Source organism: Pseudophryne corroboree, chromosome 2, assembly GCF_028390025.1.
Source record: "Pseudophryne corroboree isolate aPseCor3 chromosome 2, aPseCor3.hap2, whole genome shotgun sequence".
Taxonomy (NCBI): Eukaryota; Metazoa; Chordata; class Amphibia; order Anura; family Myobatrachidae; genus Pseudophryne; species Pseudophryne corroboree.
In genome coordinates, this window is record NC_086445.1 from 573710508 (window position 1) to 573737657 (window position 27150).

Here is a 27150-nt window from a genome sequence, read left to right on the forward strand (position 1 = left end):
TTGTTCTTATAGGAACGAAAGGACTGCGGCTGAAAAGCCTGCGGCTTTTTCTGCTGGGAGGTGACCTGGGGTAAAAAGGTGGATTTTCCGGCCGTTGCCGTGGCCACCAGATCCGATAGACCGACCCCAAATAATTCCCCCCCCTTAAACGGCAATACTTCCATATGTCGTTTGGAATCCGCATCACCTGACCACTGGCGCGTCCATAAACTTCTTCTGGCAGATATGGACATCGCACTTACTCTTGATGCCAGAGTGCAAATATCTCTCTGTGCATCTCGCATATAAAGAAATGCATCCTTTAACTGCTCTATAGTCAGTAAAATACTGTCCCTATCCAGGGTATCAATATTTTCAGACAGTGACTCTGTCACAACTGAGGGCCTGAGCTGACGGGAGGCAGCCTCAGTTGTAGGGGCTGAGATGTACCGGAACCTGGGAGGTTGTATCAGACCCCTGGACATGTAAGTAACATGAATAATAACTGCCCGAAGGCGTGACCACGACAACTTGGATAAAAGTCAATGATGTTTATTATGACAACTCCGCAACACAGCAGCAGTAAAAGAAAACGTAAAAGTCAGCAAATAATAAATACAGTTCCTGGGTACTACAGGATGGCAGGAGCCACAGGGCACTGGTAGTGTGAGATAGTTCTTATGATCTTCTAGATGGAAAGTCCTTACCAGGCCCGACTGTAGCAATGGAGATAACCCAGGATTGTGCCAGCTGGTGTTCCAGGAAAAGCTGGGTTGCTGAAGGTAAAACAGCTGCTGTGGATACTGGCTGGAACCAGACTGTTGTTAGCACGGAGTGGATACTGGCTGGAACCAGTTAAATAATAAATGAACTTGGGAGCGAAGAAATAATAATACCGGTGGAGAGTGGTAAAGTGTAGAAAGGACACCGGCCCTTTAAGGGAAGCTGTACTCTGCTGGAAGCTGAGCTGGAAGCAGGTAATGTTGTAGCTGGAAACAGATGAATCCACAATGGATTGGAGAGTCAGGCTACACCGCAGGTGGAATGCTGGTGCGGGTCTCTATGGTGGAAGTCTTGAGACAGGAGCTGGAACCTGGAAGACAATCACAGGAGAGAGACAAACAGGAACTAGGTTTGACAACCAAAGCACTGACGCCTTCCTTGCTCAGGCACAGTGTATTTATACCTGCAGCAAGGAAGGGATTGGCTAGGCAATTATGCAGATTAACAATACTGACAACAGATTGGAGGAAATGATCAGCTGACAGAATCCAAGATGGCTGCGCCCATGCAGACACTTGGAGGGAAGTTTGGTTTGTAATCCATGTGGTAATGAAAACAGTAATGGCGGCGCCGGCCACTGGAGACAGGAGACGCCAGGCTGACAAGTGCACATCCAACCACGCGGACACAGCGGAGGCCGCGGCTGACGTAATCGCCACTCTGACACTCTGCATGCAGAAGCTCAGGGACGGCGGCGGAGGCCGCGGGAGACGCCATGCCAGATGTAATAAGGCGTTACTGTGACAGCGTCTCAGAGAGACAGGAGAGGATGCAGGAATGTGAACATTAGGATAACAGATGGGATCCGGTCCTGGAGCGCTGAGCCAGCCTTAGGAGGCATCTGATGGGTAAGAAATGGCGTCCAGATACCCGGATCGTGACAGACTCCGACCAAGCCACGCCAGCACTGCACATCCAGGCTGAGGCGATTGCTGGTCTCAGTATAACACCCGTATGTGTGTATATACTTTTTAATGTATTCTCCAGCCTCCTATCAGCTGGATCCTTGAGGGCGGCCGTATCAGGAGACGGTAACGCCACTTGCTTTGATAAGCGTGTGAGCGCCTTATCCACCCTAGGAGGTGTTTCCCAGCGCGCCCTAACCTCTGGCGGGAAAGGGTATAATGCCAATAACTTCTTTGAAATTAGCAGTTTTCTATCTGGGGTAACCCACGCTTCATCACACACTTCATTCAGTTCCTCTGATTCAGGAAAAACTATCGGTAGTTTTTTCACACCCCACATAATACCCCTTTTTGTGGTACTTGCAGTATCAGAGATATGCAAAGCCTCCTTCATTGCCGTGATCATATAACGTGTGGCCCTACTGGAAAATACGTTTGTTTCTTCACCGTCGACACTGGATTCAGTGTCAGTGTCTGTGTCGACCGACTGAGGTAAAGGGCGTTTTACAGCCCCTGACGGTGTCTGAGACGCCTGGACAGGTACTAACTGGTTTGCCGGCTGTCTCATGTCGTCAACCGACTTTTGTAGCGTGCTGACACTATCCCGTAATTCCATAAACAAAGCCATCCATTCTGGTGTCGACTCCCTAGGGGGTGACATCACCATTACAGGCAATTGCTCCGCCTCCACGCCAACATCGTCCTCATACATGTCGACACACACGTACCGACACACAGCAGACACACAGGGAATGCTCTGATAGAAGACAGGACCCCACTAGCCCTTTGGGGAGACAGAGGGAGAGTTTGCCAGCACACACCCAAGCGCTATAAATATATATAGGGACAACCTTAATAAGTGTGTTCCCTTTATAGCAGCTCAAATATTATAAATATCGCCAATAAGTGCCCCCCCTCTCTGTTTTTACCCTGTTTCTGTAGTGCAGTGCAGGGGAGAGTCCTGGGAGCCTTCCTCGCAGCGGAGCTGGGCAGGAAAATGGCGCTGTGTGCTGAGGAGAATAGGCCCCGCCCCCTTTTCGGCGGGCTTCTTCTCCCGGTTTTTTTGGAACCTGGCAGGGGTTAAATACATCCATATAGCCCCAGGGGCTATATGTGATATATTTTAGCCAGAATAGGTATATTACATTGCTGCCCAGGGCGCCCCCCCCAGCGCCCTGCACCCTCAGTGACCGCTGGTATGAAGTGTGCGGAGAGCAATGGCGCACAGCTGCAGTGCTGTGCGCTACCTCATGAAGACTGAGACGTCTTCTGCCGCCGGTTTCTGGACCTCTTCTCTATTCGGCATCTGCAAGGGGGTCGGCGGCGCGGCTCCGGTGACCCATCCAGGCTGTACCTGTGATCGTCCCTCTGGAGCTAGTGTCCAGTAGCCTAAGAAGCAAATCCATCCTGCACGCAGGTGAGTTCACTTCTTCTCCCCTAAGTCCCTCGTTGCAGTGAGCCTGTTGCCAGCAGGACTCACTGAAAATAAAAAACCTAACAAACTTTTTCTAAGCAGCTCTTTAGGAGAGCCACCTAGATTGCACCCTGCTCGGACGGGCACAAAAACCTAACTGAGGCTTGGAGGAGGGTCATAGGGGGAGGAGCCAGTACACACCACCTAGTGGTCAAACTTTTAAATTTTGTGCCCCGTCTCCTGCGGAGCCGCTATTCCCCATGGTCCTGACGGAGTCCCAGCATCCACTAGGACGTCAGAGAAAAGGGGAGTAGGCATTGTCTCGTCCAGGCAGACACTAATTGTCTACATAATTGGTGCCAATGTTTTATTAATAAGGGGAGTAGGCATTGTCTCGTCCAGGCAGACACTAATTGTCTACATAATTGGTGCCAATGTTTTACAATAACAACAGGTGCACTACTGTTTTTAGTCATCACATCAATATACATAAGCTTTCTTCATTGGTGCTTGCCCTGGACATGAGAAGGCCTTTGACAGGGTTTATGATTCAAACGCTTGGTACGTTGAATTTCCATGGAAAATTCTTGCAGACGGTCTGAGCCCTTTACGATAACCCTTTCACTTCAGTCCTGGCCGGTGGTTTGCTTTTAGACTCATTTAGTGTCACCAGCTCCCATCATTTAACATCACTTGTAGGATTCAATCGAATAAGGATATTTCAGGCATCACTGTTGGTGATTTCCAATACAAACGCTCTCTCCCTTCGCCACAGACACCCTCCTCACCCTGACTAAGCCTCTCACTTCATTCTCCAAACTGTTCTGAGAATAATCCAGTTAAGAGAGTTATCAGGTTACAAGATTAACTTCAGCAAGCCCGAAGGCTTGCCTTTTCACACCTCTTGAAGCATCTTGTTAAATAACTCAAGTTAAACGTCTATTTCACCTACTGGAAGGATTATTTATTAACAGTTCCTTATATAGTGCAGCAAATCATGTTGTGCTTTACAAGTGGAAACAGTGAAAAAACAAATCTGGATAATACCAGACAGCCAGTGGTAGGAAGGACCTGCTCGCAGGTTACACTCTATAGGGAAATAGGTAATGATACACAAGGACAGGTGTTCTCTTTTGCATAATGGTCCACCAGATTGCGAAGGTTCTTGGTGGGCTATAAGATATGGTTACATAGCAATGTTGGCCTGGGGTCAGTAGGATGTGAAAATGAAGAGAAGAAAATGTGAGGATGTGTGTGCATGCTACAGTGGGGATGTATTTGGATAGGAAAGTTTATGAAGGTTATGTGGGCAATTCCGGCATTTAATAAGCTTGTCTGAAGATACAGGAGGAGAGTCTTATTGTGCGTGGGAGGGCATTCCACAGAGTGGGTACAGTGCAAAGGAAGTCCTGCAATTGTGAATTGGAGTGAATAATGAGTGTGGATGAGAGACGTAGATCTTGTGAAGAGTAATTTGGTTAACAGCCTTGTGTGTGAGTAAAAGTATTTTATATTGAATATTGTAGAATTCAGGTAACCAACAGAGGGATTGACAGAGCAGATTAGCAAACAATGAACATCTAGTGAGGAAGATTAGCCTCGCAGCTGCATTCAGAATGGACTGTAGTGGTGGTGAGTCTCTTTTTGGTAATACCAGTAAGAAGACTATAGCAATAATCAATAAGGGAGATAATAAGAGCATGGACTTTTGGCGTTTTTGCAGATATGGTAATAATAGGATTTTGGTACTTACCAGGTAAATCCTTTTCTTTGAATCCATAGGGGGCACTGGAGTACTCTTGGGATATGGACGGCGTAGCAGAACAACGGCACTGAATATTTAAATTTAGAACTCTCCACCCCTCCATATCCCAGAGTACCTCAGTGTACGAACCCAGTGTTTTTACTGAGCGAACTACTATAGAGAGGTTGACAATGGAGAATTCCTATAACATAACGGACAACAACAAAGTTGACCCATAACGTTAATGTCAACTAAACAGTTGACAGCATAACCGATAGACCTTGATAGTTTGAACCAATCAGTGAAAATGTGTTACCATAAGCTCCTTTGAGCTTAATACAAACCAGGTAAAACGTGTTACCCTAAGCTCCTCTGAGCTTAAAACAACCCAGGTAAAACTGCTCTGGGTGGGCGTCCAGTGCCCCCTATGGATTCAAAGAAAAGGATTTACCTGGTAAGTACCAAAATCCTATTTTCTTTTTCATCCACTAGGGGTCACTGGAGTACTCTTGGGACGTACCAAAGCTTCCCTCGTGGGCGGGAGAGCTGTTTGACACTTGTAACAGTAGGCAGCCAAAGCTAGATGCTGATGCCGCAACCATTCATAACGTGTAAACGTGCACAAACGTGGTGCACTGAAGGCTATGTAGCCGCGTCGTGGACGCTCCACGACCCGCTGGGTCTGACATTCCCACAGAACCTGTGGGATGAGCTATTACTGACGTAGGCGACTGTAACTTAGCCTTAAAGTAAGCCTGACTTGTAGTCATTATTATCCAACTGGATAATGTCTGCTGAGAAACTGGCTAATCCCAGTTGGCAGCATCATAGAGAACAAACAACGTATCCGTATCACGTACTGTAGACGTTCGGGACATATAGACGCGTAATGCGTGTACCACATTCAGAATTCTAGAATGTGCTGTCAACACAGGAACCACTATTGGTATATTGATGTGAAGAATAAGAAAGCGGAATTCGTCCGAAGATCTGCTTTGTCATGAGAAAACTCAAATACGGTGGCTTGGAATACAAGGCACCCAAATATGAAAACAAAACCCTTGCCGAAGCTAAGGCTAGAAGAAAAATGTTTTCCCAAGTGAGAAACTTAATCCCCATTTGTTGTAAGGGTTCAAAATATGAAAACTGTAAGAAATCTGAACCCAACCTCAAGTCGCCTGGCGCTGTAGGTGGGATAAATGGAGGCTGCACTTTGATGACACCTTGTAGAAAGGTGTGTACCGACGCAATAGAGTCAAACGTCTTTGAAAATAAGTTGACCACACAGATACCTGCACCCTCAGTGCAGATAAACGCAGTTCTCCATCCCACCCCGTTTGTAAAATAACAGAATACGGGTATCTTGAAAGATGATGTCGGAAACTTCCGAGCTTTACCACCTATATAAGCACACCAAATTTTGTAATAATGAGCTGCCTTAAGCGGCTTACTAGCTCGTAACATGGTTGGTATAACCGATACTGTAATGCCCTATTTCTTTTCTTAAGAGGGCGGTCTGAACCCCCACCCCGTCAACCGCAGCTGCGGTACATAGGTAATAGGTACATAGGTAACTATGGGTAAAAGAACGTTCCCTGTTGTAACAGGTTGGCCGTATTATGAGCGGGCCAAGATCGTGTGCAAGTATTCCTTGGAGATTCGAGAAGCAAGCTCTCCGAAACCCATGAGATATCACTAGTATGACTGTGACGAACTGTCTTATGATCCGTTTTGGCAACGGAGAGAGCAGCGGAAAATGGTGGAGCCAGATACACGATGCTGAATGACCACACGAATGTGAGAGACTCCACCGCCACTGCCCTTGTGATCTGTCGTTTTGTACACATACTGAGCTTTTGTAATTGTGGCGAGATGCCATCATGTATACCTGAGGGTAACCCTTCTGTGGACTCACATATGAAACACCTCTGGATTTAATGTCCAGTTTTCAGGATATAAATCCTGACGGGTGAGATCATCTGTCTAACAGATGTCCACTCACGGAATGAACCCCGTTGACATCATCACATAATGGTGTTCTGGGCAATTGAGGATTCGAGTTACCTGCCGCATTGCCATGCGGCTTCTTGGTTCTCCCTGGTTGTTGTGTATGCAACTCCCGTTGCGTTGTCTGACTGCATTTGGTCAGACTGAAAGCGAAGCATGTAGTGCATTGTAAATTGCACGGAGTTCCAGGACATTTATCGACAGCAATCTGTCGTGATCCGTTTTAGAACCTCTGTCGCTGATCTTTTTTAACTACAACTCCTGAACCTCTGAGACTCTCGTCCAGAGTATATACACCCTCGCCCCTCTGTGGGAAACGCGAGTGAAGGCCGGCGAACTAAAGCGCTTTGAAAACACATCATTATTCTTAACAGGCGAATACACCAATGTACCGCTAGTGTGCGTGGCTTTTGCACTAATTACTAGATGTACATTTGTTCTTGCTGGTGTAGTAGGTAAATGTCTTTGATTTACCGTATTTATAATCTTACCTAGGAATTGACGTCGTTCAGACGGAATTAGATGCGATTGTTTTTGAACTTGACCTGCCACCGCAGTATACATTAGTAGCGCAAGTTAGAGGAACTCTGTTGAGACAGAGTTCTTATGAGCAGATTGTCTAAGTTAGAGGAACTCTGTTGAGACAGAGTTCTTATGAGCAGATCGTCTAAGTATGGAACGATTGTCACTGTCAGGACTCTGAGATGAGCTATCATCACCAACATCACTTTGGTAAATACCCGAGGCGTTGACAAGAAGCCAAACGGTAGACCTGAAATGGTTAATGGTTGTGGCGTTTTGCAAACGCTAGAACCTGTGATGACCAAACCGGAATGGGTAAATACGCATTGTGAAGATCAAGTGCAATTATGCAATTTTGTGGCTCCAATATGCAAATACTAACCGCAGAAAATCCATTTTCAAACTGCAGTAAGTGACTTGTTGATTGAGACTGCGACGGAGCTGTCTGGTTTTGTTACCCCAAACAGAGGGGAATAAGTAACCCTGACTCTGTTGGTGTACTACTGCCTGGTTATAAAGACAGCTGAAAACCAGCAGAGACTAAATGGCAACCTGCCAAACTGTTCGACAGAGGCAGTCTTGTCCTTTAATCTGTAAATAGCTGAGACATCCATGAGTTGATGTCTGGAAACCCCGCAAATGTAACATGTAAAGACGCGCTTCCACAATTGGAAAATGGAGATGCCTAAGAGGTCATCAAGCCACTGGCTTGCTGACTGTAGAGTCCTGTCGTTACAAGGCGTGACTGTTTTGTACCACCGCCTTGAAAAAACTGAAGTCTAAAGGGATTAAACGCCGGCACAAGTATTTCCGTTTTGATACTGGATGCGGTAATGGCTGAATATCAAATTTAGGACCAAACAAGCTCTGGCCTTGTCGCGCTTAAACTAGCGACGATGAAAAGTGAGAATCGAAGTAACCGGCGTTAGCAGAAGCTTTACAGATATACTCTGCAGCTTCTTTTAACAGTGACACAGCCGCATTTACCAATGGCGGATCGCGTCATTTTGGAAACGATTAAATAGTGGTTAGAGTCTACTCAGTCTCTGTAAAAATGGAGACATTGACTCACTGGGATTTAGCAATGTATGGTTGTCAAAAACCCCGCACTATCTGAGTGCTGGACTAATGTACCCTTCTCACTCGTAGTTATCGGTGTGAGATTTGACATAGAATCGTGCATTAAATTATAAGACCAGTTAAATAAACACCCTGGTACCCAAAGGGAAATTGGCCCTTTGGAAAGACTGTCTTTTGTTAGAGCTGGCGGAGTAACTTCCGAGACTCCGATGTTACCGCTCTTTTAATTTGAATTGCCAATGCTTAACATAGGATTTTTAAAATTATTTTTAGTCTGCGCTAGAGCCTTACTCGCTATGCAGACAGACACCACAATAGGCAACGGACAGACACTTGCACGACTTATTGAAGTTATTATGTGTCATATATATATTTTATTGCTGAACAACATATTTATATGAAACTCATGGTTGTTCCTCTCTACGGAAATCTTTAGTAAAAGGCGAAAGATTTATTCGATCTGAAGAGAAACCAGAGTATTCTTTATGTGAAAAGCAGTTAACATGGGCATGTGAAACCCGAACCAAATTCCCACTAACACCCCTGCGCCTCTGGTGGCTTAGAGATGTAGGGCAGGAATGTTCCAGAATTACACACTGGAAAACAACAGGAAGCATGGTTAAAATGGCCCCTTTGCCATGCTGACCCTGATAATCACAGAACAAGTTACAAATGTTTCCGTGTTAATATAGCCTATTATACAGTATAATCACAGGCCGGGTACAACACATGCTCTATGAATAAATATATATATAAGCTCAATAGCCTATGATAATTACAGACATTAATATATTTATACAGCATTAATATAGGCTCAATAGCCTATTATACAGTGATAATCACAGACCTTAATATAGGCTCCATAGCCTATTATACAGTGATAATCACCGACATTAATATATAGGCTGAAAAACCTATTATACAGTGATAATAACAGCCATTAATATATAGGCTCAATAGCCTATTATACCGTGAAAATCACAGACAGTAATATAGACTCAATAGCCTATTACTCCCAGGACAGGTAACAATACATTATAAATACCTGTCACATATATATAGCTGCCTATACACTGTGCTGCTGTTCATATATTTGATCCGCCAGATTCCACCGTGCCTCTTCCCCCCTGTAACGCTGTGTCTCTGCGGTAAGCCTGCACTGGCACTTGTGGGTGGATGGTGCTGGGCGGCCGGACGGAGCGGCGGTCACCGTCTCTGTACTGAGACTGAGGGAGCGTCTGCGGCCGTATGGCGCTGGGCGGCCGGACGGAGCTGGGCGGCCGGACGGAGCGCTGGGACGGGCGTTTACAGACGTAGCGGCTGGGGCTTGGCGGGCGTATGAGCGGCGAAGCAGCATATTAACCCCAACATAGCGGCGCGGCAGCCTGCGCTGACCGCCCCGTTCCCCAGCCTACCTTGCTTGTCTCCTGATCATGGCTGCGACGGGGCTTCTTATGTGTAAGCTCCGTCCAGCTCTCCAGTGATGTAACTCATGGCTGTGACGGGGCTTCTTCTGTGTAAGCTCCGTCCAGCTCTGTAGTCCTGGCTGCGACGGGGCTTCTATGTGTAAGCTCCGTCCAGCTTTCCAGTTAGCTTTCCAGTGATCTAAGTCATGGCTGCGACGGGGCTTCTTCTGTGTAAGCTCCGTCCAGCTCTCTAGTCCTGGCTGCTCTTTGCAGGAGCAGTGGGCTGCCTGTGGCTGTGAGGATGCTCTTTGTGAGGACCGACACGCCATGCGCTGCCCGTGCAGCGGCACTATCCCGGACCCATGTTTTTCTTGAAACTGGGAAGGGATGTGCTATTTAAAAAAAATGAAAATAAAAATGAAAAATTTATAAAATCTTCCAACAAGTGTGGGAATCCCACAAGCCGATGTTAGTGCTTTGAGCACAGAAAAAACACTGGGTTCGTACACTGAGGTACTCTGGGATATGGAGGGGTGGAGAGTTCTAAATTTAAATATTCAGTGCCTTTGTTCTGCTACGCCGTCCATATCCCCAAGAGTACTCCAGTGACCCCTAGTGGATGAAAAAGAAATTTTGGTTACGTTGTTAGATACATGCAACATGATTTTGAGACAGATTGAATGTGAGGAATAAAGGACAGTTCAGAGTCAAGGATGACACCAAGGCAGTGAGTCTATGGGGTAGGACTGACTGTTGAGTTCTCAACAATGATAGATATATGAGGTTGATAACCACAATTGGTTGTTGGAAATATAATCAATTCTGTTTTGTAAATATTAAGTTTGACGTGGCGAGTTGACATGCAAGATGAAACAGCAGAAAGGCATTCAGTGGCACAGACCAATACAGATGGTGACCAATCTGGGGAGGATATGTAGATGAGTATCTTCTGTGTACAGATGATACTGAAATCCAAAAGATCTGAAGGGGGATCCTTGCACTATCTTGGCATGGTGCTATTTTGACTAGGAGGGAGCATTAGTCACCGAAGTAGATATCCCGAATGATACTATGGGCAGGAAATGTCAAAATAAATCTCCCAGCTCACTTAGTGGCGCTAAGGTATAGCTTTCATTCACTCTGTAAAGGGAAAGAAACACCCTCTTGCCTGTCAGTGAGTACAAACTTAAAAAAACAAAAAGGTGTCTCAAAGCCAAGCAGAGTGACGTTTAAGATAAGTACTTAAAAAATGCACTAGTTAAAAGGACAACTTATGTGTAAAAACTGTATAAAGAGAGCAGTAAAGTGTTCAACTGTATCTACCGGTTGTCAGTGTATCAGTAACCGTAGGTGTCTACCAGTATAAGTAACTGGTAATGTTATTGATAGCAGATACTCTCTACTTTCTGGGGATGACACAGTAACAATAAGAATTTACTTACCGATAATTCTATTTCTCGTAGTCCGTAGTGGATGCTGGGGACTCCGTAAGGACCATGGGGAATAGCGGCTCCGCAGGAGACTGGGCACAAAAGAAAAGCTTTAGAACTACCTGGTGTGCACTGGCTCCTCCCCCTATGACCCTTCTCCAAGCCTCAGTTAGGATACTGTGCCCGGACGAGCGTACACAATAAGGAAGGATTTTGAATCCCAGGTAAGACTCATACCAGCCACACCAATCACACCGTACAACTCGTGATCTAAACCCAGTTAACAGCATGATAACAGAGGAGCCTCTAGAAAAGATGGCTCACTACAGCAATAACCCGATTTTTTTTGGTAACAATAACTATGTACCAGTATTGCAGACAATCCGCACTTGGGATGGGCGCCCAGCATCCACTACGGACTACGAGAAATAGAATTATCGGTAAGTAAATTCTTATTTTCTCTAACGTCCTAAGTGGATGCTGGGGACTCCGTAAGGACCATGGGGATTATACCAAAGCTCCCAAACGGGCGGGAGAGTGCAGATGACTCTGCAGCACCAAATGAGAGAACTCCAGGCCCTCCTCAGCCAGGGTATCAATTTTGTAGAATTTTACAAACGTATTTGCTCCTGACCAAGTAGCTGCTCGGCAAAGTTGTAAAGCCGAGACCCCTCGGGCAGCCGCCCAAGATGAGCCCATCTTCCTTGTGGAGTGGGCATTTACAGATTTTTGGCTGTGGCAGGCCTGCCACAGAATGTGCAAGCTGAATTGTACTACAAATCCAACGAGCAATAGTCTGCTTAGAAGCAGGAGCACCCAGCTTGTTGGGTGCATACAGGATAAACAGCGAGTCAGATTTTCTGACTCCAGCCGTCCTGGAAACATATATTTTCAGGGCCCTGACAACGTCAAGCAACTTGGAGTCCTCCAAGTCCCTAGTAGCCGCAGGCACCCAATAGGTTGGTTCAGGTGAAACGCTGAAACCACCTTAGGGAGAAACTGAGGACGAGTCCTCAATTCCGCCCTGTCCGAATGGAAAATCAGATAAGGGCTTTTACAGGATAAAGCCGCCAATTCTGACAAGCGCCTGGCCCAGGCCAGGGCCAACAGCATGACCACTTTCCATGTGAGATATTTTAACTCCACAGATTTAAATGGTTCAAACCAATGTGACTTTTTGGAACCCAAAAACTACATTGAGATCCCAAGGTGCCACTGGAGGCACAAAAGGAGGCTGTATATGCAGTACCCCTTCTACAACGTCTGAACTTCAGGGACTGAAGCTAGTTCTTTTTTGGAAGAAAATTGACAGGGCCGAAATTTGAACCTTAATGGACCCCAATTTCAGGCCCATAGACACTCCTGTTTGCAGGAAATGTAGGAATCGACCCAGTTGAATTTCCTCCGTCGGGCCTTACTGGCCTCGCACCACGCAACATATTTTCGCCAAATGCGGTGATAATGTTTTTCGGTTACATCCTTCCTGGCTTTGATCAGGATAGGGATGACTTCATCCGGAATGCCTTTTTTCCTTCAGGATCCGGCGTTCAACCGCCATGCCGTCAAACGCAGTCGCGGTAAGTCTTGGAACAGACAGGGTCCTTGCTGGAGCAGGTCCCTTCTTAGAGGTAGAGGCCACGGATCCTCCGTGAGCATCTCTTGAAGTTCCGGTTACCAAGTCCTTCTTGGCCAATCCGGAGCCACGAATATAGTGCTTACTCCTCTCCATCTTATCAATCTCAGTACCTTGGGTATGAGAGGCAGATGAGGGAACACATACACTGACTGGTACACCCACGGTGTTACCAGAGCGTCTACAACTATTGCCTGAGGGTCCCTTGACCTGGCGCAATACCTGTCGAGTTTTTCCCAACGGTTTATAATCATGTGGAAGACTTCTGGGTGAAGTCCCCACTCTCCCGGGTGGAGGTCGTGTCTGCTGAGGAAGTCTGCTTCCCAGTTGTCCACTCCCGGAATTGCTGACAGTGCTATCACATGATTTTCCGCCCAGCGAAGAATCCTTGCAGCTTCTGCCATTGCCCTCCTGCTTCTTGTGCCACCCTGTCTGTTTACGTGGGTGACTGCCGTGATGTTGTCCGACTGGATCAACACCGGCTGACCTTGAAGCAGAGGTCTTGCTAAGCTTAGAGCATTGTAAATGGCCCTTAGCTTCAGGATATTTATGTGAAGTGATGTCTCCAGGCTTGACCATAAGCCCTGGAAATTCCTTCCCTGTGTGACTGCTCCCCAGCCTCGCAGGCTGGCATCCGTGGTCACCAGGACCCAGTCCTGAATGCCGAATCTGCGGCCCTCTAGAAGATGAGCACTCTGCAACCACCACAGGAGGGACACCCTTGTTCTTAGTGACAGGGTTATCCGCTGATGCATCTGAAGATGCGACCCGGACCATTTGTCCAGCAGGTCCCACTGGAAAGTTCTTGCGTGGAATCTGCCGAATGGGATTGCTTCGTAGGAAGCCACCATTTTACCCAGAACCCTTGTGCATTGATGCACTGAGACTTGGCTCGGTTTTAGGAGGTTCCTGACTAGCTCGGATAACTCCCTGGCTTTCTCCTCCGGGAGAAACACCTTTTTCTGGACTGTGTCCAGGATCATCCCTAGGAACAGAAGACGAGTCGTCGGAACCAGCTGCGATTTTGGAATATTGAGAATCCAATCGTGCTGCCGCAACACTACCTGAGATAGTGCTACACCGACCTCCAACTGTTCCCTGGATCTTACCCTTATCAGGGAATCGTCCAAGTAAGGGATAACTAAAATTCCCTTCCTTCGAAGGAATATCATCATTTCGGCCATTACCTTGGTAAAGACCCGGGGTGCCGTGGACCATCCATACGGCAGCGTCTGAACGGATAGTGACAGTTCTGTACCATAAACCTGAGGTACCCTTGGTGAGAAGGGTAAATTTGGACATGAAGGTAAGCATCCTTGATGTCCCGAGACATCATGTAGTCCCCTTCTTCCAGGTTCGCAATCACTGCTCTGAGTGACTCAATCTTGAATTTGAACCTCTGTATGTAAGTGTTCAAAGATTTTAGATTTAGAATCGGTCTCACCGAGCCGTCCGGCTTCGGTACCACAACAGTGTGGAATAATACCCCGTTCCCTATTGCAGGAGGGGTACCTTGATTATCACCTGCTGGGAATACAGCTTGTGAATGGCTTCCAAAACTGTCTCCCTGTCAGAAGGAGACATCGGTAAAGCCGACTTTAGGAAACGGCGAGGGGGAAACGTCTCGAATTCCAATTTGTACCCCTGAGATATCACCTAAAGGATCCAGGGGTCTACTTGCGAGTGAGCCCACTGCGCGCTGAAATTCATTGAGACGGGCCTCCCACCGTGCCTGATTCTGCTTGTAAAGCCCCAGCGTCATACTGAGGGCTTGGCAGAGGCGGGAGAGGGTTTCTGTTCCTGGGAACTGGCTGATTTCTGCAGCCTTTTTTTCCTCTCCCTCTGTCACGGGGCAGAAATGAGGAACCTTTTGCCCGCTTGTCCACGAAAAGACTGCGCCTGATAATACGGCGTCTTCTCATGTTGAGAGGCGACCTGGGGTACAAACGTGGATTTCCCAGCTGTTGCCGTGGCCACCAGGTCTGAAAGACCGACCCCAAATAACTCCTCCCCTTAATAAGGCAATACTTCCAATTGCCGTTTGAAATCCGCATCACCTGACCACTGTCGTGTCCATAACCCTCTACTGGTAGAAATGGACAACGCACTTAGACTTGATGCCAGTCGGCAAATATTCCGCTGTGCATCACGCATATATAGAAAATAAGAATTTACTTACCGATAATTCTATTTCTCGGAGTCCGTAGTGGATGCTGGGGTTCCTGAAAGGACCATGGGGAATAGCGGCTCCGCAGGAGACAGGGCACAAAAGTAAAGCTTTCCGATCAGGTGGTGTGCACTGGCTCCTCCCCCTATGACCCTCCTCCAAGCCAGTTAGGTACTGTGCCCGGACGAGCGTACACAATAAGGGAGGAATTTTGAATCCCGGGTAAGACTCATACCAGCCACACCAATCACACCGTACAACTTGTGAGCAAAACCAGTTAACAGTATGATAACAGAGGAGCCTCTGAAAGATGGCTTCCTAACAATAACCCGAATTAGTTAACAATAACTATGTACAATTATTGCAGATAATCCGCACTTGGGATGGGCGCCCAGCATCCACTACGGACTCCGAGAAATAGAATTATCGGTAAGCAAATTCTTATTTTCTCTATCGTCCTAGTGGATGCTGGGGTTCCTGAAAGGACCATGGGGATTATACCAAAGCTCCCAAACGGGCGGGAGAGTGCGGATGACTCTGCAGCACCGAATGAGAGAACTCCAGGTCCTCCTTAGCCAGAGTATCAAATTTGTAAAATTTTACAAACGTGTTCTCCCCTGACCACGTAGCTGCTCGGCAAAGTTGTAATGCCGAGACCCCTCGGGCAGCCGCCCAAGATGAGCCCACCTTCCTTGTGGAGTGGGCCTTTACAGATTTAGGCTGTGGCAGGCCTGCCACAGAATGTGCAAGTTGGATTGTGCTACAGATCCAACGAGCAATCGTCTGCTTAGACGCAGGAGCACCCATCTTGTTGGGTGCATACAATATAAACAACGAGTCAGATTTTCTGACTCCAGCTGTCCTTGCAATATATATTTTTAATGCTCTGACAACGTCCAGTAACTTGGAGTCCTCCAAGTCACTTGTAGCCGCAGGCACTACAATAGGCTGGTTCAGATGAAATGCTGACACCACCTTAGGGAGAAAATGCGGACGAGTCCGCAGTTCTGCCCTGTCCGAATGGAAAATCAGATATGGGCTTTTGTAAGATAAAGCTGCCAGTTCTGACACTCTCCTGGCCGAAGCCAGGGCTAGTAACATGGTCACTTTCCATGTGAGATATTTTAAATCCACCTTTTTTATAGTGGTTCAAACCAATGAGATTTTAGAAATTCCAAAACCACATTGAGATCCCACGGTGCCACTGGAGGCACCACAGGAGGCTGTATATGCAGCACTCCCTTAACAAAAGTCTGGACTTCAGGAACTGAAGCCAATTCTTTTTGAAAGAAAATCGACAGGGCCGAAATTTGAACCTTAATAGATCCCAATTTGAGACCCATAGACAATCCTGATTGCAGGAAATGTAGGAATCGACCCAGTTGAAATTCCTCCGTCGGAGCACTCCGATCCTCGCACCACGCAACATATCTTCGCCAAATGCGGTGATAGTGTTGCACGGTTACTTCCTTCCTTGCTTTAATCAAAGTAGGAATGACTTCTTCCGGCATGCCTTTTTCCTTTAGGATCCGGCGTTCAACCGCCATGCCGTCAAACGCAGCCGCGGTAAGTCTTGAAACAGACAGGGACCCTGCTGAAGCAAGTCCCTCCTTAGAGGTAGAGGCCACGGATCTTCCGTGATCATCTCTTGAAGTTCCGGGTACCAAGTCCTTCTTGGCCAATCCGGAACCACTAGTATCGTTCTTACGCCTCTTTGCCGTATAATTCTCAATACTTTTGGTATGAGAGGCAGAGGAGGAAACACATACACCGACTGGTACACCCAAGGCGTTACCAGCGCGTCCACAGCTATTGCCTGCGGATCTCTTGACCTGGCGCAATACCTGTCCAGTTTTTTGTTGAGGTGAGACGCCATCATGTCCACCATTGGTCTTTCCCAACGGGTTACCAGCATGTGGAAGACTTCCGGATGAAGTCCCCACTCTCCCGGGTGAAGGTCGTGTCTGCTGAGGAAGTCTGCTTCCCAGTTGTCCACTCCCGGGATGAACACTGCTGACAGTGCTATCACATGATTCTGTGCCCAGCGAAGAATCCTTGCAGCTTCTGCCATTGCACTCCTGCTTCTTGTGCCGCCCTGTCTGTTCACATGGGCGACTGCCGTGATGTTGTCCGACTGGATCAACACCGGTTTTCCTTGAAGCAGAGGTTCTGCCTGGCTTAGAGCATTGTAGATTGCTCTTAGTTCCAGAATGTTTATGTGAAGAGACGTTTCCAGGCTCGTCCACACTCCCTGGAAGTTTCTTCCTTGTGTGACTGCTCCCCAGCCTCTCAGGCTGGCGTCCGTGGTCACCAGGATCCAATCCTGTATGCCGAATCTGCGGCCCTCCAATAGATGAGCACTCTTCAACCACCACAGAAGAGATACCCTTGTCCTTGGAGACAGGGTTATCCGCTGGTGCATCTGAAGATGCGACCCTGACCATTTGTCTAACAGATCCCTCTGGAAAATTCGTGCATGGAATCTGCCGAATGGAATTGCTTCGTAAGAAGCCACCATTTTTCCCAGGACTCTTGTGCATTGATGTACAGACACCTTTCCTGGTTTTAGGAGGTTCCTGACAAGCTCGGACAACTCCTTGGCTTTTTCCTCCGGGAGAAAAACCTTTTTCTGAACCGTGTCCAGAATCATCCCTAGGAACAGCAGACGAGTTGTCGGCATTAACTGGGATTTTGGAATATTCAGAATCCAGCCGTGCTGTTTTAGCACTTCTTGAGACAGTGCTAATCCCCTCTCTAGCTGTTCTCTGGACCTTGCCCTTATTAGGAGATCGTCCAAGTATGGGATAATTAATACGCCTTTTCTTCGAAGAAGAATCATCATCTCGGCCATTACCTTTGTAAAGACCCGAGGTGCCGTGGACAATCCGAACGGCAGCGTCTGAAACTGATAGTGACAGTTTTGTACAACGAACCTGAGGTACCCCTGGTGTGAGGGGTAAATTGGAACGTGGAGGTACGCATCCTTGATGTCCAAGGACACCATAAAGTCCCCTTCTTCCAGGTTCGCTATCACTGCTCTGAGTGACTCCATTTTGAACTTGAACTTCTTTATGTACAGGTTCAAGGACTTCAGATTTAGAATAGGTCTTACCGAGCCGTCCGGCTTCGGTACCACAAATAGAGTGGAATAATACCCCTTTCCCTGTTGTAGAAGAGGTACCTTGACTATCACCTGCTGAGAGTACAGCTTGTGAATGGCTTCCAAAACCGTCTCCCTTTCGGAGGGGGACGTTGGTAAAGCAGACTTCAGGAAACGGCGAGGCGGATCTGTCTCTAGTTCCAACCTGTACCCCTGAGATATTATCTGCAGGATCCAGGGATCTACCTGCGAGTGAGCCCACTGCGCGCTGAAATGCTTGAGACGACCGCCCACTGCCCCCGAGTCCGCTTGAGAAGCCCCAGCGTCATGTTGAGGCTTTTGTAGAAGCGGGGGAGGGCTTCTGTTCCTGGGAAGGAGCTGCCTGTTGGTGTCTCTTCCCCCTTCCTCTGCCTCGTGGCAGATATGAATATCCCTTTGCTCTCTTGTTTTTAAAGGAACGAAAGGACTGCGGTTGAAAAGTCGGTGTCTTTTTCTGTTGGGGAGTAGCTTGAGGTAAAAAGGTGGATTTCCCGGCTGTAGCCGTGGCCACCAAATCTGATAGACCGACTCCAAATAACTCCTCCCCTTTATACGGCAAAACTTCCATATGCCGTTTTGAGTCCGCATCGCCTGACCACTGTCGCGTCCATAAACTTCTTCTGGCCGAAATGGACATAGCACTTACCCGTGATGCCAGTGTGCAGATATCCCTCTGTGCATCACGCATATAAAGAAATGCATCCTTTATTTGCTCTAAAGACAGTAAAACATTGTCCCTATCCAGGGTATCAATATTTTCAATCAGGGACTCTGACCAAACTACTCCAGCACTGCACATCCAGGCTGACGCTATAGCTGGTCGTAGTATAACACCTGTATGTGTGTATATACTTTTTTGGATATTTTCCATCCTCCTATCTGTTGGATCTTTAAGTGCGGCCGTCTCAGGAGAGGGTAACGCCACTTGTTTAGATAAGCGTGTGAGCGCCTTATCCACCCTAGGAGGTGTTTCCCAGCGCGCCCTAACCTCTGACGGGAAAGGGTATAAAGCTAATAACTTCTTTGAAATTAGCATCTTTTTATCGGGGGCAACCCACGCTTCATCACATACATCATTTAGTTCTTCTGATTCAGGAAAAACTATAGGTAGTTTTTTCACACCCCACATAATACCCTATTTAGTGGTACCAGTAGTATCAGCTAAATGTAACGCCTCCTTCATTGCCAAAATCATATAACGTGTGGCCCTACTGGAAAATACGGTTGATTCGTCACCGTCGCCACTGGAATCAGTGCCTGTGTCTGGGTCTGTGTCGACCGACTGAGGCAAAGGGCGTTTTACAGCCCCTGACGGTGTTTGAGGCGCCTGGACAGGCACTAACTGATTGTCCGGCCGTCTCATGTCGACAAACGACTGCTTTAGCGTGTTGACACTATCCCGTAATTCCATAAATAAAGGCATCCATTCTGGTGTCGACCCCCTAGGAGGTGACATCCCCATATTTGGCAATTGCTCCGCCTCCACACCAATATCGTCCTCATACATGTCGACACACACGTACCGACACACAGCAGACACACAGGGAATGCTCTTAACGAAGACAGGACCCCACTAGCCCTTTGGGGAGACAGAGGGAGAGTTTGCCAGCACACACCAAAAGCGCTATATATGACAGGGATAGCCTTATAATAAGTGCTCCCTGTATAGCTGCTTTTATAATACAATTTTTGCCACTATTTTGCCCCCCCTCTCTTGTTTTACCCTGTTTCTGTAGTGCAGTGCAGGGGAGAGACCTGGGAGCCGTCCTGACCAGCGGAGCTGTGTAAGGAAAATGGCGCTGTGTGCTGAGGAGATAGGCCCCGCCCCTTTTCCGGCGGGCTCGTCTCCCGCTCTTTAGTGTATTCTGGCAGGGGTTAAATATCTCCATATAGCCCCGGAGGCTATATGTGAGGTATTTTTTAGCCAAATAGGTTTTCATTTGCCTCCCAGGGCGCTCCCCTCCCAGCGCCCTGCACCCTCAGTGACTGCCGTGTGAAGTGTGCTGAGAGGAAAATGGCGCACAGCTGCAGTGCTGTGCGCTACCTTTAGAAGACTGAGGAGTCTTCTGCCGCCGATTCTGGACCTCTTCATGTTTCAGCATCTGCAAGGGGGCCGGCGGCGAGGCTCCGGTGACCATCCAGGCTGTACCTGTGATCGTCCCTCTGGAGCTGATGTCCAGTAGCCAAGAAGCCAATCCATCCTGCACGCAGGTGAGTTCACTTCTTCTCCCCTAAGTCCCTCGTTGCAGTGATCCTGTTGCCAGCAGGACTCACTGTAAAATAAAAAACCTAAGCTAAACTTTCTCTAAGCAGCTCTTTAGGAGAGCCACCTAGATTGCACCCTTCTCGGCCGGGCACAAAAATCTAACTGGCTTGGAGGAGGGTCATAGGGGGAGGAGCCAGTGCACACCACCTGATCGGAAAGCTTTACTTTTGTGCCCTGTCTCCTGCGGAGCCGCTATTCCCCATGGTCCTTTCAGGAACCCCAGCATCCACTAGGACGATAGAGAAATGCATCTTTTAAATGCTCTATAGGCAAAAATATACTGTCCCTATCTAGGGTATCAATATTTTCAGTCAGGGAATCCGACCACGCCAACCCAGCACTGCACATCCAGGCTGAGGCGATTGCTGGTCGCAGTATAACACCAGTATGTGTGTAAATACATTTTAGGATACCCTCCTGCTTTCTATCAGCAGGATCCTTAAGGGTGGCCATCTCAGGAGAGGGTAGAGCCCTTACAAGCGTGTGAGCGCTTTATCCACCCTAGGGGGTGTTTCCCAACGCACCCTAACCTCTGGCGGGAAAGGATATAATGCCAATAACATTTTAGAAATTATCAGTTGTTATCGGGGGAAACCCACGCATCATCACACACCTCATTTAATTTCTCAGATTCAGGAAAACTACAGGTAGTTTTTCCTCACCGAACATAATACCCCTTTTTGGTGGTACTCGTATTATCAGAAATGTGTAAAACATTTTTCATTGCCTCAATCATGTAACGTGTGGCCCTACTGGAAGTCACATTTGTCTCTTCACCGTCGACACTGGAGTCAGTATCCGTGTCGGCGTCTATATCTGCCATCTGAGGTAACGGGCGCTTTAGAGCCCCTGACGGCCTATGAGACGTCTGGACAGGCACAAGCTGAGTAGCCGGCTGTCTCATGTCAACCACTGTCTTTTATACAGAGCTGACACTGTCACGTAATTCCTTCCAACAGTTCATCCACTCAGGTGTCGACCCCCTAGGGGGTGACATCACTATTACAGGCAATCTGCTCCGTCTCCACATCATTTTTCTCCTCATACATGTCGACACAAACGTACCGACATACAGCACACACACAGGGAATGCTCTGATAGAGGACAGGACCCCACTAGCCCTTTGGGGAGACAGAGGGAGAGTTTGCCAGCACACACCAGAGCGCTATATATATATATATATATATATATACACATACAGGGATAACCTTATATAAGTGTTTTTCCCCTTATAGCTGCTGTTTTATTTAATACTGCGCGTAATTAGTGCCCCCCCTCTCTTTTTTAACCCTTTCTGTAGTGTAGTGACTGCAGGGGAGAGCCAGGGAGCTTCCCTCCAACGGAGCTGTGAGGGAAAATGGCGCCAGTGTGCTGAGGAGATAGGCTCCGCCCCCTTATCGGCGGCCTTATCTCCCGTTTTTCTATGTATTCTGGCAGGGGTTAAATGCATCCATATAGCCCAGGAGCTATATGTGATGCATTTTTTGCCATCCAAGGTGTTTTTATTGCGTCTCAGGGCGCCCCCCCCCAGCGCCCTGCACCCTCAGTGACCGGAGTGTGAAGTGTGCTGAGAGCAATGGCGCACAGCTGCAGTGCTGTGCGCTACCTTGTTGAAGACAGGACGTCTTCTGCCGCCGATTTTCCGGACCTCTTCTGTCTTCTGGCTCTGTAAGGGGGCCGGCGGCGCGGCTCTGGGACCCATCCATGGCTGGGCCTGTGATCGTCCCTCTGGAGCTAATGTCCAGTAGCCTAAGAAGCCCAATCCACTCTGCACGCAGGTGAGTTCGCTTCTTCTCCCCTTAGTCCCTCGATGCAGTGAGCCTGTTGCCAGCAGGTCTCACTGAAAATAAAAAACCTAAAACTAAACTTTTCACTAAGCAGCTCAGGAGAGCCACCTAGTGTGCACCCTTCTCGTTCGGGCACAAAATCTTAACTGAGGCTTGGAGGAGGGTCATAGTGGGAGGAGCCAGTGCACACCAGGTAGTTCTAAAGCTTTTCTTTTGTGCCCAGTCTCCTGCGGAGCCGCTATTCCCCATGGTCCTTACGGAGTCCCCAGCATCCACTTAGGACGTTAGAGAAATACAGTTGGCTGTGAGTGTCCTATGGTAATTGGCATCAGTAGGAGTGTTCAGTAATGGCTACTGACAGTAAATGTAACTCCTAGACATTTGTAAAACAACCTATAACAGACAACGTGGCAGTGTAAGCCTTTACAGTCAAATTGGGTGATGTCTCAATTTAATAAAAAGGCCACTAAACACCTTTAATAGTTCAAGTTCACTATCAAAACCTGGGGTGGGAAAAGTAGTAATTTTCCTGAATACTGTTTGAGCTTAAACAATACCTACACAATTTTTACGGGATGCAATTTATTAGTCTCTAGATACCGCTGCTCTGATGTCTTTCAGGAATAACTGATGTGTATTTTATAATATTTTCGAAAAAGGGTTTAGTCCTTTAAAAAAAGAATTTAAGGACTGATAACTACTATATATGTTATAATATAAAAAAAAAAAAACCACCTAAAAACATTTTTGTCCAGAAATCACCAAGCCATGCAAACAAACCTGTATTGTTGACTGGAGGAGGATCCATTGCACTCTGCTGGCTGCAGAACACCAGTACACACATCAGATTACAAAAGTGCTTCATCTCTCCTCTCCACTTTAGAGACTCACTTAGCTTTCCTTGTCGCTTGCAGCTTTCACATTTCCCCATCTAATAAGATATACATGCAGTGACATATAGATTAACTGTGCACACACATTCATCATACACATTATAAACATATTGCTGAGTGGTGCAGCAGTATTCTGCTATTCCCCATAAATAATGTTGTATACCGCCAGTTCTTAACAATATGGCTTTCTTTGGGGTAAATGTATGAAGCAGTGATAAGAGTGGAGGTGAGCCAGTGGAGAAGTTGCCCATAGCAACCAATAAGCTGCTCTGTATAATTTTATAGTATGCAAATTATAAATGTTACTACAATGCTGATTGGTTGCCATGGGCAACTTCTCCACTGGCTCATTTCTCCACTCTTATCACTGCTTCATACATTTTACCCCTTTTTCAGAAGAACAGGAGTGTGCTCTGTCATGACTTTTACTGCCAAGTTGCCTGTGACACTTGTTGGTCTGAAAGGGTTAGTGCAACTTAGGCACTTTATATATTGGTCAATTCACTGTAGAGCACAAAATGACTATTTACAGTCCTTTAGGGCTGCACCACAACACATTTCTACCTGCTACCACCAGTTTACTACATAAGATATACCGTATATACTAGAGTATAAGCAGACTTTTTCAGCATCTTTTTTTGTGCTGAAAAAGCCACTTCGGCTTATACTCGAGTGAGTATTTAGGAGGGACACGGAGGGCACAGCGCGCGGCTCTCCTGTGTCCCTCCTGCGTCTCCGGCGGCAGCGGCGTGTGTGTGTTAAAGGAAGTGCCCGAACCGGCACTTCCTTTAACACACACACACACGCCGCTGCCGCCGGAGAGACACAGGAGAGCCGCGCGCTGTGCCCTCCGTGTCCCTCCTTCAGAAGACAGCGCGGGAGCGACGGAGGTTAAGTAACAAACTGGCACTGTGGGGCATATCTGGCACTGTGGGGCTTATATGGCACTGTGGGGCATATCTGGCAGCATGAGGGCATATCTGGCACTGTGGGACATATCTGGCAGCATGAGGGCATATCTGGCACTGTGGGGCATATCTGGCAGCATGAGGGCATATCTGGCAGCATGAGGGCATATCTGGCATTGTGGGGCATGTCTGGCAGCATGAGGGCATATCTGGCAGCATGAGGGCATATCTGGCACATCTGGCAGCATGAGGGCATATCTGGCACATCTGGCACTGTGGGGCATATCTGGAAGCATGAGGGCATATCTGGCACTGTGGGGCATATCTGGCAGCATGAGGGCATATCTGGCACTGTGGGGGCATATCTGGCAGTATGAGGGCATATCTGGCACTATGAGGGTTGTGTACGGCTAGAGCTGCATTTCCCACCCTAGGCTTATACTCGAGTCAATAAGTTTTCCCAGGTTTTTGTGGTAAAATTAGGTGCCTTGGCTTATATTCGGGTCGACTTATACTCGAGTATATACGATAACTAAAGAAATGTAGGGTAAGCCTAAAATGGGATGCAGTTACATTGCCAGCAGTAGGGATCCCGGCGGTCAGGACACAGACACTGAAATCCCAACCACTGACAATGCCGCCAGCCGGAATCCCGGTTAAGAGTCTATTTCCACTCATGTTTGACCACGACACCCACAAAGAATAGAACCTGTGGCAAGCGCAGCGAGCCACCAAGCAGCTTCACTGCGCTTCTAACCCCCTGTGGAAACTGCAGAAAAGAGTCTATTCTGGTCAGTAAATCCTGCACTAATCCAAAGACAAACCCCCCCCCTTTGTATCATGATACAAGAATGGACAACTTGCATTACGCAATCTGCAACTGCTCTAAAAATCCATGCATCAGCCAGGAGAGGGTGTAGGAATATTCCTGTCAGAATGAATACCAATATAATAACAGTCTCACCGTTCTCAATACGCGGTGACTGTTAAGGTCACATACTGTACTTTAGTAAAGACAGTCGTCTTAGCCTCTCCCATGATGGAAGCGTCCACTAATTATTAGTGGAACCTATATCAGATCAGTGACTTCATCAGCGAAACGATAAAGAAACGTCTGCAATTATGAGACACCAAATCTGAACCGACAACAGTGTGTATTAGAGACAGACACATTTCCCTGGAAATATGAACCTTTGCATCAGGTGTGGAGTCAGACTTCCACCAACATTTCCCAATGTGAGGGAAGAGGTACAAACCAACAAAATCAGTAGACTATTTATTTCACCATATTACTTAGATGAAGTCTCAAAACGTGGCTCAGAACCAGGAACGAAATAGAGGGAGGCACAGGATTCCGCCAATTGGCGGTACAGCCTGATGATGCAATGAACCTGCCTAAGGAAGTCATGTTAGACAGACACCAGGCAGTATAAAACCAAAACCTGCCTCAGAAGCAACCATAACTATTGAGATAATAACCACTAGGACAAATTGGCCTTTGAAGTAACTGAGCTATATTGTCTGTCAAGGACCTGGCTCAGTGCATAGTATAAGCCGAGTAATGAGCGGTTAGCTCTGTTCAGCTATTTGGCAATTCATAAGTACATATTATACAAGAAAAATAAATAATCTGTCTTCTGTGACATAGTTCCACGGATTATTTTATATTAACTCAGCTATTAAAATTTTAACAAGATTAGTGGCTAAGTAGTAAACAGAGTACCAGACCGATTACATTGTCATAGTGTAAGGAAAGGTAGACAATACCGGTATTTGTGGACTACCCCTGGAACACCGATAAAATCCACGCAAGTACAGGGAAGATATACAACTTCACACAGTTAGGGACATGGTGGGAAACAAACTCATGCCCTCAGTGCTGTGAGGCAGTAATACAAACCACTACACCATCCGTACTATTCTGGATTGGCGCAGGTGTCTCTGGCCCACAGAGACACAGACTGATCCATGGAGCCTCCCGGCTGCTCCACAACTGGTGTCCCGGAGCATGGGGTACCTGGGTCCCTGCTACCTTTAGGAAGTTTGGAGCCACATTGGGAACATGCAAAATAAACTACTGAACCTGCCTTCTCTTTAGGAGATTTGCTGGTTTACAGACCATGGAATAAACAATGCCACAACCAAAGCATTGACTCCGTATGCTGTGGTCCAGAGCTCTACTGATTGAACTATAGCAGCTCTTTTTAGAAAAATAATGTCTGTAAACAGGTAAAATAAGATTTTAAACCTACCGGTAATACTTTTTCTCGTAGTCCGTAGAGGATGCTGGGACTCCGTAAGGACCATGGGGATAGACGGGCTCCGCAGGAGACATGGGCACTTTAAGAAAGACTTTGGATCTGGGTGTGCACTGGCTCCTCCCTCTATGCCCCTCCTCCAGACCTCAGTTAGAGAAACTGTGCCCAGAGGAGACGGACAGTACGAGGAAAGGATTTTTGTTAATCTAAGGGCAAAATTCATACCAGCCACACCAATCACACCGTATAACCTGTGATATACTATCTAGTTAACAGTATGAAACAGCAACATATCATCGGTAAAAAACCGACGAAACTATAACATAACCCTTATGAAAGCAATAACTATATACAAGTCTTGCAGAAGTAGTCCGCACTTGGGACGGGCGCCCAGCATCCTCTACGGACTACGAGAAAAAGATTTACCGGTAGGTTTAAAATCTTATTTTCTCTAACGCCCTAGAGGATGCTGGGACTCCGTAAGGACCATGGGGATTATACCAAAGCTCCAAAACGGGCGGGAGAGTGCGGATGACTCTGCAGCACCGATTGAGCAAACAGGAGGTCCTCCTCAGCCAGGGTAGCAAACTTATAGAACTTTGCAAAGGTGTTTGACCCCGACCAAGTAGCAGCTCGGCACAGCTGTAGTGCCGAGACCCCTCGGGCAGCCGCCCAAGACGAGCCCACCTTCCTAGTGGAATGGGCCTTAACCGATTTTGGTAATGGCAATCCTGCCGTAGAATGCGCCTGCTGAATCGTGTTACAGATCCAGCGAGCAATAGTCTGCTTTGAAGCAGGGCCGCCAAACCTTGTTGGCTGCATACAGCAC

At 47.3% G+C, this 27150-nt stretch overlaps 1 protein-coding gene and 1 non-coding gene across 6 annotated transcripts in view; both read right to left on the reverse strand.

The window, feature by feature from the left end:
* The window catches only part of ZMYM4 (zinc finger MYM-type containing 4), a 371597-nt gene that overhangs the window by 58307 nt on the left and 286140 nt on the right, over window positions 1–27150 (reverse strand). For all 5 annotated transcript variants that reach the window (XM_063954437.1, XM_063954436.1, XM_063954434.1 and 2 more), the window contains exon 14: window positions 23043–23193. In XM_063954437.1, coding sequence (XP_063810507.1) covers window positions 23043–23193 — 151 coding nt within the window. The remainder of the gene's footprint in view (window positions 1–23042; window positions 23194–27150) is intronic.
* On the reverse strand, window positions 8794–8914 carry LOC135054120 (U5 spliceosomal RNA). Its single transcript, XR_010243369.1, has one exon. It is a non-coding gene; the product is annotated as a U5 spliceosomal RNA (small nuclear RNA).